Below are 13,476 nucleotides of genomic sequence, written 5' to 3' on the forward strand. Positions count from 1 at the left end.
AGTTTGCCTTGCAGAAAGGAACCTAAATATGGCAAAAGGCTCTGACATCAGCTGATGAAACATGTGACTTGGTAGCACAGACAATCCTTGGCACCCATGGTTAAACTAGGGGGGTAAGGTCAAGGTAAGTAGCTCTTGTATTCAGGCTTTAATTAGGTTGATTACAAAGAGAAGTCTACAATATGAAAGTATCTGATGAAGAGAACTGTAATTCTCGAAAGCTTATGCTACAATAAAGTTGGTTAGTCTTAAAGGTACTACTGGACTCTTTTCTAGTATGAAAGTAGTTGATGAACTCAGTAAGATCACTTTTCCCTCTGCTTTGTGGAGTCTAAGGGTGGGGTGGGGGGTCAGGATGAAAATCCCACATTGTTTGCTAAGCTGCAACTCCAGCATATACCACCTTAACGCTCAGGAGACAGGCTCCAGGAATCACAAGGGTTTGAGTGAGAAGGGAAAAAGAGGAAAGATCCATTCCATCCACTCATGGTCCTTTGGATCCTAATGTAAAGAAACATGGACATAAATAACATTGATACAGTCCAGAATACTTGGCCACAATGCTCACCTTGTTCATTGTCTCGGCGTTATGTTTTGCCAGCTCTATCTCCAAAGAATCTGTTACGCTGGTAAACTTGATTTTGTCAGGTGGTTGTCGATATTGCTTCTCACTTAGGATTTCTCCAGCTCTTTTCACTTTCTCAACTTCCACAGACCCAACAGGAATCCACCCAACACCTTTCAGCCATTCCATATCTGACTTGTAAATAGCCTGAAACATAAACAGAAGTTAGATTGGAATTTGTTCCTATCAACTCTGTGAAGTGGGTTAGATTGAGAGTGTATGACAGGTACAGGTCCCTTAGCAAGCTTCCATGTTAGAACATTTTAACCATTACAACACACCAACTCTCATTATTGTGTTGGAGTTGTCATAGCAAGAGATTAAAATTCTTGGTGACTAATCCATGGCAGCTGATTGAAATGTGTGAAGTGGCACTAGGATACCGCAAGTATATTTACTGCTTTGTACTTTGAATTTGATACTCACATCACTCTGTAGATCATAGGCCTTTCTTGCTTGGATGACATCATTCTGATCAGGCAGGCAAGTCCACTGGTGCAGGTAATTGCGGTAGTCAATATCACTGACCAGTTTCTGACAGTTCTTTGCCAATAAGATGCCCAGCATATCCACAGGAGTGCTATACTTGGTCTTCCATTTCTCAAAATCCTTCTTGTATTCCCTCTCACTCTGCATCTTGGCTACATTCATCGAATGCACAATTTTAGGGTCATCTTGTACGCTACGAGCTCCCACATGGTGACCAAGCTGCTTGCGATAACCTTCTTTGTATTTGTACTGCAATAAATTCACATGCATAATATAAATTATCTGTCCAGAAGAGTGTTTATTAGATAACTGCATCATGAAAAGCACTTACACGGTGTTACTATAGTATGTTACTATAAGAACCTGTAGCTTGGGGTGTTATTTTACAACAGCTTCCTTAAATTGCCCTTATTACCAAACTCTTTCTATAATCTTGTAAGTGGCTCTTGGGGGGGGGGGGGGGCGGGGGGTTCATTTTGTTTTAAGTAGTCAGCTTTGCAACTTGTCCACATGTGTTGGGCAAGAGTTCAGAACAAGATTTTGGTTTAGATCCAGTACAGCATTTCTGCAGATGGAAGGGTTTTTTTCACCCATACACCATGACATTCTCACCTCCCTTTCTCTCTGCAGACCAAAATGCTCCCAAAATGCTGTTCTTGGGAAACAGGAGGAGCATTAGGGGGGGGGACGGGGGGAGGATTTCAGGCTGCAGCAGGATGGGGGAGGTGAAAGAGTTGCACTCCATAGATGGAAGATCCCACCCAATAGATTAAAACTGTTTCACTCATCAACCTCACACAATTCGCTTCTGTTGTTTGTTTTCAATCCCTTTATCATGTGGCACGATTAACTTTAAAAATGATGGATGAGATCCAATTCACTATTCCTTATTTAAGATTCTCCTTGTGAAAATATTATTCAGTTTTTAAGGAGAACATGACAGCACTTTTCTTATTTTGATATAATACTTTGGTTCTTTTTCTTTCTTCTGCCAGCTTTCCCCTATCATTCTGATTCCTTATGCACAGGCTTTGATTCAGGGAACTTCAGAAATCTTCTACTTCCCTCACTGACCGCAGCCCACTGAAAGAAAGCTTATTACTGACGATCAAGGAACTCTTAAAAGGGTATGGATCAAGGAGAACTGGTGATATTATCCACGCCATGGGAAAGTTGGGATATAACCTATATTTTATTTCAGGGGGGGAATGCATAGTATGTTTGTCCTTCAATAGAGCCAAGCAATAAAACACTCCTTTCCGCAATCCCAATATCATGGGCAAGGCCAGCGTTTGTTCGTTTTTTATTTTTTCCGCAAAACCATGTTCTCAAAATAGTTTATCAAATTGCATGAAGAGATATTTTAACATTTGCTTTGCAATGGCCTTTACATCTGAAACTCTTATGTCTCTCTACTTTACACACTGGTTACTTGCAAAGTAAACCTTTTCAAAGCCCCTCGTATTCTCAATTTCCTGCACTAATGTTACTTTTTATCTGGCATTTGATTTCTCTAATAGTTTCTTTTTACTGCTTATCAACTTACATTGTTGTATTTAATTCCAGCAATTTGCATAGTGTTCAATAATTTAAAAAATTAAATAAACATAGAAATTCTCTACTAAATTCTTTCTTAATAAGTGTTTGACAAATCCAACATAATTATCACACATTTATGAATTGCAATAAATGTGTCAAATAAATTACATTTATTTTTGTCATAAAAATTCTCTCAGTTAAACAAAATGGCTACATACATCACTGGCAATATTTCTGGATGCTTTGGCAGCTTGAATTGGGATAGCATCAACACGCAGGTCATAGCCTTCCTTCTTTGATTCTTCCATAGCCAGTCTGTATAATTTCTATAAGAAAGAACAATTCGTCATGTTTCTGCCTTACTAACCACATATTTTATTTAAATACAATCCAGTAAGCCAGTAGAAAGTATAGGATACTTCTTACTTCATTGTTGTCCAAATCCACTCCTTCCATATTGTGCATCTCCTGCATCCCGGCCACACCTCTCCATATATTTATATACTTAAAACATTTCCGAGAATTTATTGCATAGCATTGACACAACCTCTTCTAGCACCAGCTCAGGCGGTTCAAACCCAAACAAGGGCCATTTCCAAACGTCTTTCTCTCGTGGAAAATCGCACAAAACTTACAGAATGACGGCATCTTCACGGCACGATTTCCCATCATAACGCTGTTTTGTGGTGCGATTTATGATGTCATCGTACCAGGAAACGGAGTCATGATGGGAAATCAAGCCATGAAGACTCCATCGTTTCATAAGCTTTGCACGATTTTCCGCGAGGGAAAGACGTGAGGAAACGGCCAAGATCTGTTTTTGCTTATTCAAACTGTACAGTTTTAAAAGTCATTCATAACACACAAAAACCCAAGTATAAAAGCAGAGTATTCAAAACATTTTCAAAACACTCTCATATCTTTTATCAAATCTACAAAACGCATCGCAGACATTAACGAAAACAACAGTTTATAAATCGCATCTTAGTAAAATACGTCAAATGACAGTCATGTCACTTCTCCTATTACGTTATGAAAATATGGCCCTTTCACTCCACCTCCTCTGAAGAAGCTCTGGATTCAGGTCATCATTCACTTTGATTATTTCAATTTTCTCCTCTCTAGACTTCTGTTGTCCCATACTTCTCACCTCTATTCAGCATGTGGCTGCCCAAATCATTCACATTCCTTGTTGTTCTCACCACATTAAGACCCTCTTTCAATATCTACTTTGGCTTCTTGACCGTTCTCACGTCTAGCAATATCTTCTTTGTTCTTAGCTCTCCAAGGCTGTTTCCCCTCCACATATCTCTGCACTATGTATGTATGTATTTGTGCATTAATTCATTTATTTATCTGCCTTTCTCACAGAGACCCAAGGCACATTACACAGTGCAAATGAAATACAATATAGTCAACAGCTGGGACGTTCGTTCACTGAGCAAAATACAGTATGATTCAATAATTAGGACATTCAAAGAACAAATCCAATAAGGTGTGGCAGCAGAAAATTTGAAAGCAAGCACAGAGATCTTTCTGAAAACAAAAGCATAACTAATTAGCATAACATCTTTAGCAATGTGGAAACTACCCAATCAGCAAACAATACCCAACTGCAAGTCTTGTCCTTGATCATCATTCTTCTAGCACTACCACCCTGAGCAAAAGAAAATGTATCCAGCTCCCTTTTCTCCCTTGCTGCCTAAAACCACTTCACAGAATACCTGCATGAAGCCACCTCTCACACTTCCTTCAGATCCCTCCTTAAAACACATTTTTCTGTGAACTTTTGACACAGGGACCAATCCTATGGAAGTCTATTCAGCAAGTTCTGTTATGCAATGGGGCTTACACCCAGACAAGGATTACAGCCATAGCTGCTTAAAACGAAGCCTAAACATGTGCAACTGAATGTAATTTCTTCTCTTTGATATTCCCGCCTCCCCGCCCCTCCTTTCTCATTGTAATCTCTCCTATGTGGGGTCCTCTTGTAGCCTGTAAAGCTCCATGCACATTGGTGGCACTGCGTAACTCATAAATGATGGTAATCAGACTGCACCTTGAAATATGTCTGGAAACCTTTAGGTCACCTGTCTAACCATTGGAGTACCAGTATGACGTGTTCCCTCTTGCATCAATGCTTGGCAGGTGGTGGTTGCATGTCCTGTAGGCCGTGCAACTACTAGCAGTGCTTGGGATTATTAGAAGCAGCCGTCTCTGCTGGTATACATGGGATACCAACTTTGTTCATCTTTGTACTCACCTCACTGTAGTTTTGTTTATTGAATTTCGCAAGCATGATTTCAGGGGTATCAGGCATCACGTGAATTGTTTTTTTGTCATTTTCCCAAGCTTCAGTATATAAGCGCTGGGGAAAAACATAAGAGTAAGAAATAGCTATTATAGGAATAATTATCCAGCAGCATTGTTACTGAGAGAACCTTCCATTAAATCAAATGAAAATGGCTTTTTCTTGAGAGATCTTAATTACTTTATCAGTTATGTTTAGTTCATTTCAGCCTTTATTGTTTTATGAGGGAAAGATCCATTCCACTCATCTTATTCATTTGTTCAGCTTTTAAGTACAGCTTACCCAAAAGGGTCCAGGTTCTTATCCTTCATGAAGTTTGCAATAACTGATAAAATTAAAACTACATGAAATAAAAGAGCATGAGGAATGCTTGGCTTTTGTTTTACTTCATTTATACCTCACATTTCTTTGCAATAGAGACCCTAAGTGGCTTTCATTATTCTCCTCTCCTTCATTTTTTCATCACAGCAACCCTGTGAGGTAATTTAGGCTGAATGGGTGTGACAACCAAGGTTATCCAGCAAGCTTCCTTGGTAGAGTGAGGAATTAAACCTGAGTCACCCAGATCCTAATCCGTCACTCTAGCCTCTACTGTCTGATGTACAGGCATCAAAACTACTTTGCTTACTTTGCTAAAAAATTCACATCCCTGTTTGATTATGTCAATTCAGAAACCCAACAGAAACACATTTAGCTTTTGTCCTTTGCCTCTTAGCCTGAGGGTCACAGTCTAGATCTGGGTGGAAAATCAGTCGAGACAGAAGATTTTGTCTATACTTAGAAGATTCCCTCTCACCCTCCCTCTGCACCTCTTGTGTATTTTTATTGGATTGTGTTTGTGAGTGTATTGTGTAAGCTGTTTTAGGTCCCCATTGGGGAGAAATATGGGATACAAATTAACCAATCAATAAGTTTTGTGGTGTGTATGTGTGCGCATGCACCTTAGTCAAAGAGGTCATACAATCCTGATTGGGGAGATATAGGAGGGGTTTTCAAAATCATTTATTCCCCCATACCCCTCGGCGATTCCTCCCAGCTTGCATGACTTTGAATCGCAGTATATTTCCCTTCAGTGTCTTATACTACAAAATTGGCCTATCGTTTGCACAGATCAGACTCACCTTATTCATTGTTTCTGCATTATGCTTGGCCAAGGTCATTTCCAAAGAATCTGTCACACTAGTAAATTTGAATGTGTCTGGCGGCTGACGATAATTCTTTTCACTGAGGATCTCCGCAGCCCTCTTGGCTTTCTCGATGTCAAATGAACCAATAGGGACCCAGCCAATGCCCTTCATCCACTGAAGGTCTAGCTTATAGTTATTCTGTACACAAGAAATACAAAGGAAGCCAGTTACTTAACATTCATAACACAAAAAGAACAAGAATAATTTAAGTTACACAATGTGGTTTGGGGAGGGGGGAAGAGGTAATAGTCTTCCCTAAAGCACACTCAGGAAGGGCTTGTGACTTCTTTTGGTCACATACTAGCACCTCCTTGCCATATCGTAAGATAGTTTACAACGTGCTAAGTGAGAGAGAAGTTTCTGTTTAGGGAAGAAAATGTTTTTAAAAACCAGAGGCCATTTTTTACGGGCCCAAGGTCACAATCCAGTTAGCTTTCATGGCACAGTGGGGATTTGAACCCAAGACTCTCAGATCCTAGTCTGATACTCTAACTACTACACCACACACCTTCAGTCTGGAAAACCTGGCCATACTATCAGATATGGGTAGGTGCCCTGTTATGAAACAGCACACTACACACAATCACTCACCTGATTTGATTACATTTTACAGCCCAGACTGGAGGTCTGGAAATGAAAAATGGTTTGGGATGGATACCATTGAGCTACAGCTTATGTTCAAGTGTCACATTTCTACTTTTACTGCTTTTCTTAAAACATGAAAAGCTAGACTTTCACTAAGATGACAAAATTCAGAGCTTGCCTCAGATAACTTGTACAGATTCCACCATCAATCGCTTAACAGTTTTCACGTTCAAACTGGAATGACCCACTCATACCTGCTATATATGTGAATGGGCAGACATATGAATTAACAAACAGGACTTACCCCCAAGTATATTTAGGTTTAACTAATATAAATGTTACTCACATCACTCTGCAGATCATAGGCCTTTCTTGCTTGGATGACATCATTCTGGTCAGGCAGGCAAGTCCACTGGTGCAGGTAATTGCGGTAGTCAACATCACTGACCAGTTTCTGACAGTTCTTTGCCAATAAGATGCCCAGCATATCCACAGGAGTGCTGTACTTGGTCTTCCATTTCTCAAAATCCTTCTTGTATTCCCTCTCACTCTGCATCTTGGCTACATTCATCGAATGCACAATTTTAGGGTCATCTTGTACGCTACGAGCTCCCACATGGTGACCAAGCTGCTTGCGATAACCTTCTTTGTATTTGTACTGTGATCATAAAACAACAAAAAAAGCATGTACTACTAAGAAAAAACACCTGTTTTGTTTTCCAGAAACAGAACTAGCTAAAGTAAAACTAAGAAAAAGTATTAAGATAAAAGTAGGCTTATTTCGTAAAAAGAAAAAGGTACTGACACGCCCATATAAGTTTGCACTGATTCCCACCAATTCTCCCCACAGGACTTTGGAGGACTCCCCAAAAAGTGCTGGTATTCTAAGTACTGCAACAAAATAGCCCTGAGAAGAGACATCCTGGGATTTCACGAAATTCCCATTACCAGCTAGTCAAACATCTGCCTGATAACCAAATGAGAAATTTGTTCAGCCACTGAGTAGTGCTTTCTCTGAGTCATGAAGCATACAGGCTACTTAAGACTTTAGATTAAAATCTGGATGAACTTCTTCATTAATACAAAATGGCTCTGAGGCATTCTCGAGAACTCTCTTTTGTTTATAGTAAAGAAACTAAAATATACATAAGAACGTAAGAACATAAGCAAAGCCATGTTGGATCAGGCCAGTGGCCCATCCAGTCCAACATTCTGTCACACACAGTGGCTAGAAATCCAGTGCCATCTAAAGGACTGTCAGTGAGGCCAGGACACCAGAAGCCCTCCCACTGCCTTCCTTCCAGCATCAAGACAACAGAGCACCACCTCCCCACAAAGAGAATACCATCTATCTCCTGTGGCTAATAGCCACTGATGGACCTCTGCTCCATATATTTGTCCAGTCCCCTCTTGAAGCTGGCAATGCTTGTAGCTGCCACCACCTCCTGTGGCAACGAATTCCATGTGTTTATCACATGGAACTTTATACAAGTTATGACAATCCACATGTTCAGCAGCAATAATGCAAATAACGAAATAGTCTATTCTAAACGTAGGATCTCTAATGACTCCCCCCACCCCCAGACTTTGGCTTTAACTTCTTCAGAACTAATAATTCACCCACTTTATAGTTTGAATACAGAGACAGAGGAAACAATGGAATAATGCTCTATTTGAAATGTGAACAGAAAGCTGCTATTGTAATTAAAAAGTTCCTCAACACATCCCTATTAGTTATGTTGAAAAAAGAATAAATTGCTCTGTCCTGTATTCTTAGTGTGCTCTGACAGTACAAAGGAGGCCTTTTTGGAGTTCCTGAGTATGTTCGGTTGTATCTAAATATCAGCCTAATATCTATGAGCCTTGTTTTTGACTAAATATATATGGGAATCATTGATTTCAACAGGACTTATTTCTGAGTTACCGTACATAGGCTCGACTTGCATGGCTACAACCAGAACAAGTAAGTCCTACTAGAAGTAAGTCCTACACGTAAGTCCTACTGAATTTAGAGGGGTTTACAGTAATTGGAATATCATTAGGTTCCAGATGTTAGCTGGAACTTTTCTAGTCATCTTAAACTCAATAAAATAGCTACTCACATCACTAGCGATATTTCTTGATGCCTTGGCAGCTTGGATGGGAATGGCATCAATTCGCAAATCATAGCCCTTCTTCCTTGCTTCTTCCAGTGAACGTTTATATAAGCTCTTTTTAAAAAAAGAAAAGAAAATGGAAAGCTTCCATCATTATCATAGACAAATGTGATTAAAGATTACATAAGGCCTTTCTTTGCATGAGCAGAGCTTGGGCTGCAGTACTGCAGCTTACCACTCTGCACCACGGGGCTCTTTCTTACCCCCCATAATAATAATGAAATTATAATATGATTCAGGCATAAATAATACTTAATAATAATAACTAGTTTCTAATAATTATAATGATAGCCCCAAACTACTTAACATGTATCTAGGATTAGAAGAGAAATCCAAAGAATAGTTACACCCTTCTAAACCACTTGACATAGATGGGTATATCTCTGTTTAGGATTGCACCACAAGTCTTCTACAAATCATCATCTTCACACAGAATGACCATACAATAAAATTTAAATCTTCAACACATTTTATATCAAACTCACGTCACTATAGTTGATCTTATTTTCCCTGGCCAAAGTGATTTCAGGGGTGTCAGGCATTATGTGGATTTGAATCTTGTCTTTATCCCAGGCTTCAGTGTATAATCGCTGCAAAAAGAATATATGTTTATTTTTTTAAAATGTAAACTCCCTCCCTTATCACCCTCTAGGAGAAACATTGTTTTAAGATTAGTGTTCCAACTTAGCACTGTTAGCATGCCACATCTTGTTGTCACACATGTAGAGGACAAAGATATAGGCAGACAACATTAATAGAGCTCACAAACTATTTACATTTGTTATGGCTCACTACCTGACAAAGAACTTCATACATCCCTGGCATAGCACCATAGATTAAACTGGTGCATATTATGGCCTGACCCAAAACAATGGTGGAACCATTTGGTGGAACCAATACACTTCCTTAGCACAATGCTACAACCTGTTCAGTGAGTGTTGCAGTATAGATCTGTGATGTTAATCAGTGCATTTTACCAGTGCTTACCTTATTCATTGTTTCCGCATTATGTTTCGCCAAGAGTATTTCTAGAGAATCCGTCACACTGGTAAATTTGAATGTATCTGGGGGCTGACGATATTTCTTTTCACTTAGGATCTCTCCAGCCTTCCTGACTTTTTCAACATCCAGTGAGCCAATGGGGACCCAGCCAATGCCTTTCAACCACTGAAGGTCTTGTTTGTAGTTATTCTGTTTACAGGCATATAAAAACTCTTCAGTTGACTTTTATAGACAAACATATCAAAATAACTCATCCTAAATCTGCAATAAACTTCTCTTTTATTATGCCAGTATGGCTTTGCTTTATGTTGGGGAGAATTCCTCAGTCACATTCTACAACCCACATGCTCTAGAACAGTGACTTTAGTGAAGCTACTTGAATGAAAATAAATTGTGGGTTACAGATTTGTTTCTTTTTTTACTGCCTGTGATCAAGCTGGCTGACCTGGCATCATCTTTCAACCAAATGAAATCTGTATCCAATCAAAGAAAATTCCTACACTCTCACTGGCCTCACCCTAGTGACCTCTGAAACATCACATAAAATAAACTATAAGATTCATATTAGTGGGCCCAAGAGAACTGGCACTCATCAAAACAAGTTCATGAATTGTGAAATGATTATTGTAGGCCTAGGAAAATAGAATGGAATAAACTGGCATAATTCATAAATTCAGTGACTATATTTAGTATTCTTTCCTGTCAGTCCTCCAACTTCACTTTAAAAAGGAAAGCTGCATTATGAGACCCCCTTTTACCTTCTTCGAAACATTTTCAAACTAAAGGAAAACAGGCATACTGATAGACCAAATCCTGCACCTCTCAAAGCAAAGCTGTATTCAATGAGGTTGAACCTGATCACTAGTACTCACATCACTCTGAAGGTCATAAGCTTTCCTAGCGTGGATGACATCATTTTGGTCTGGAAGGCATGTCCACTGGTGCAGGTAATTGCGATAATCAACATCGCTAACTAGTTTCTGACAGTTCTTAGCCAATAAGACACCGAGCATGTCCACAGGACTGGTATACTTGGTCTTCCATTTCTCAAAATCCTTCTTGTATTCCCTCTCACTTTGCATCTTGGCTACATTCATCGAATGCACAAGTTTAGGGTCATCTTGTATGCTGCGAGCTCCAACATGGTGGCCAAGTTGCTTACGATAGCCTTCCTTATATTTGTACTGTTGGCAAGAATAATGATTGGTTTTAAAGATAACATTTTATTTACAAAGAGATTAACTTTCAGAAAGTACCTGATCAGACAAAATAATATTATCCACTTAATCTGCCTACGTTATCCATTTAGAGCATATAGATAAGTGATCCCTAAAGCTTAAGAAACACCTTTAGCACAGAAGTGAATACTTAAAGTTCATGCAATATCAGTGATAATGATTCTCAGTTCCTACAGATTGTTGCCTCTTTCCAGCTTTGCTCTGAAAATCTGGCAAAAGGAAAATGAAACTTACAATTAAACCCCTTAAGCTTTTTTCCCGATAGCAAAGGTTGATTTCTCTATCACATTCAACCATCATAGCTTTTGTATCATCATTGAAACAAACCCTCAAAAAAAAGTCTAGTCATGTTGCAAATGAGCCATAGAAAAGTTTAATCAATCAATCACTCAATCACTCACTCAATCAATCAATCAATCAATCAATCAAAAGAGTTTATTGTCTATAGCCATAGGCCATCACAATTCACCATAGAAAAGTTTAGGCTTTTACATCATAGTGCTAGGGACTTTGAAAGCCGTGTTCCTTGTCACATGACAGAGTTTAAAGATACACAACCAGAATAGCTTACCTCACTCGCAATATCTCTGGAAGCTTTGGCCGCCTTGATTGGGATTGCATCCACACGAAGATCATAGCCCTTCTGCCTGGCCTCCTCCAATGAAAGTTTGTACAGTTTCTAAAAGAATGATAACCCATTCATTTAATATTTAAGGAGATAAAATCTTAATTTTGTTTTCTGCCACAGGTTATAAATAAATTCACTTACATCACTGAAGTTGATTTTGTTCTGCTGTGACAGTAGAATTTCAGGAGTATCTGGCATAATGTGGATGCTGGTTTTATCCTTATTCCAGGCTTCAACATACATGCGCTTAAAAATAATAAAATAACCAATATGTTATTTAATGCAGGCAGCAGCAGCATCAAAAATGTAATGTATTGTGATATCTGAACCAACATGAACAACATCCACTGTTCTAAAAACATGTTGCATGTTTGAGTCTGTTCCAGGGATGTTGGGATATCCAGAACCTTCCTCATTGGTAAAAAGAAGGAAAATAACTACATGAAGTTCCTTAATTATTTAATACAGGTAACATTAAGCAGTGTTAACTATACAGGTCACTGGCCAAAATCTAGAAAAGAGCAACTCAAGTACATTTACCAGTGAGAATAAATTTGGTCAAGTGAGTTGAGTGTTAGCTTTGAAAACGAAAGTTCTGGATTCACATCCAATCTCCAGCAAATCTCTCTGGATTCTCTAACCAATCTCTTGTTTTTTCTCAACCTGATAAGACTGAAGAATAATAAAGGAAAAATCCCATATATCCTGCCATATGCTTCTCAAAGATGGGATATATATGCAAATGTAATACAGAATGTGGGAAAAGGTCCTCCTTCTCAAATGGGACTATTCCGTATCTCTTATTACATTAGTTTTTGATGTCAAACCAGCAGTTCTTTGTACCCCCAAAGAACTATTTCTCCAGGGAAGTAGAATGTGGTGGAGGGACTGCAGCTGACAACAAGGAGTTAACAGATATTAAGGGCTCCCCTTCCACAAGTAGAATTCTTTCAACCTGCACAAAAAGCCCTTTGGCCCCCAGAAATTCTTGTTGATTTTTTGATAGTAAGTACATGACAATTGTACTTACAAAAAATTATGATCATTTAAGGAGAGCCAGTTTACTTAATACAAATGAAAATTGTAGGTAGAGAACTACTTGAAAACTTTAAAATTGTTTTGCATATGTGAAGATCAGTATAATCAAAATCAATAAAAATAAGCTTCAAAAACATTAAGCCTTTAGAAAGAAAAAAATGGGCAACTGAATTCAAGATTACGTAATTCTTTAGGAAAGTAACAAGAGGAGTGACATTCCCCTTCCCCTCATTTTCCCTCCCTGAAAACCCTATAGCCTCTCCCCCTTTCTCCTCACCAACAAGTGTACCTCCTTTTATCTGCTCCCATCTTCAGCTTTCCCTCCTTCCCTCCACCTAGCAGGCCCTACACAGGAAAACTATGGCCGAGTTGTGTGGTGCCAGCCATCAGGCCCAGTTGTGTGGTAAGAAACCCATAAGAACTTGCAGGGGGCACCTTTCTTTTCCCTGTACCCCTTCCTCACACTATTTCCTCTTTCCCTCTGCTTGGCAACATTTCCTTGCTTCCTTCTGCCCTTCCCACCCACCCACCCACCCACCATTTATCTGCCCCACCCCCATCTTTGGATATATTGATATTTATTTACTTCATTTTATGTCCTGCCTTTCTCCACAACGGGAACCCAAAGCAGCTAACCTCATTCTCCTCTCTTCAGCGTTATCCTTACAACAACCCTGT

At 39.2% G+C, this 13,476-nt stretch overlaps 1 protein-coding gene across 42 annotated transcripts in view; it reads right to left on the reverse strand.

Moving 5' to 3' along the window:
- Positions 1 to 13,476, reverse strand: part of NEB (nebulin) — a 219,199-nt gene that overhangs the window by 116,746 nt on the left and 88,977 nt on the right. For all 42 annotated transcript variants that reach the window (XM_054971307.1, XM_054971310.1, XM_054971326.1 and 39 more), the window contains 12 exons: positions 11,902 to 12,006; positions 11,704 to 11,811; positions 10,767 to 11,078; positions 9,880 to 10,083; positions 9,378 to 9,482; positions 8,839 to 8,946; positions 7,083 to 7,394; positions 6,086 to 6,289; positions 4,917 to 5,021; positions 2,872 to 2,979; positions 1,052 to 1,363; positions 569 to 772 (listed from right to left, as the gene is read on the reverse strand). In XM_054971307.1, coding sequence (XP_054827282.1) covers positions 569 to 772; positions 1,052 to 1,363; positions 2,872 to 2,979; positions 4,917 to 5,021; positions 6,086 to 6,289; positions 7,083 to 7,394; positions 8,839 to 8,946; positions 9,378 to 9,482; positions 9,880 to 10,083; positions 10,767 to 11,078; positions 11,704 to 11,811; positions 11,902 to 12,006 — 2,187 coding nt within the window. The remainder of the gene's footprint in view (positions 1 to 568; positions 773 to 1,051; positions 1,364 to 2,871; positions 2,980 to 4,916; positions 5,022 to 6,085; positions 6,290 to 7,082; positions 7,395 to 8,838; positions 8,947 to 9,377; positions 9,483 to 9,879; positions 10,084 to 10,766; positions 11,079 to 11,703; positions 11,812 to 11,901; positions 12,007 to 13,476) is intronic.

This window comes from Eublepharis macularius, chromosome 2 (genome assembly GCF_028583425.1).
Source record: "Eublepharis macularius isolate TG4126 chromosome 2, MPM_Emac_v1.0, whole genome shotgun sequence".
Taxonomy (NCBI): domain Eukaryota; kingdom Metazoa; phylum Chordata; class Lepidosauria; order Squamata; family Eublepharidae; genus Eublepharis; species Eublepharis macularius.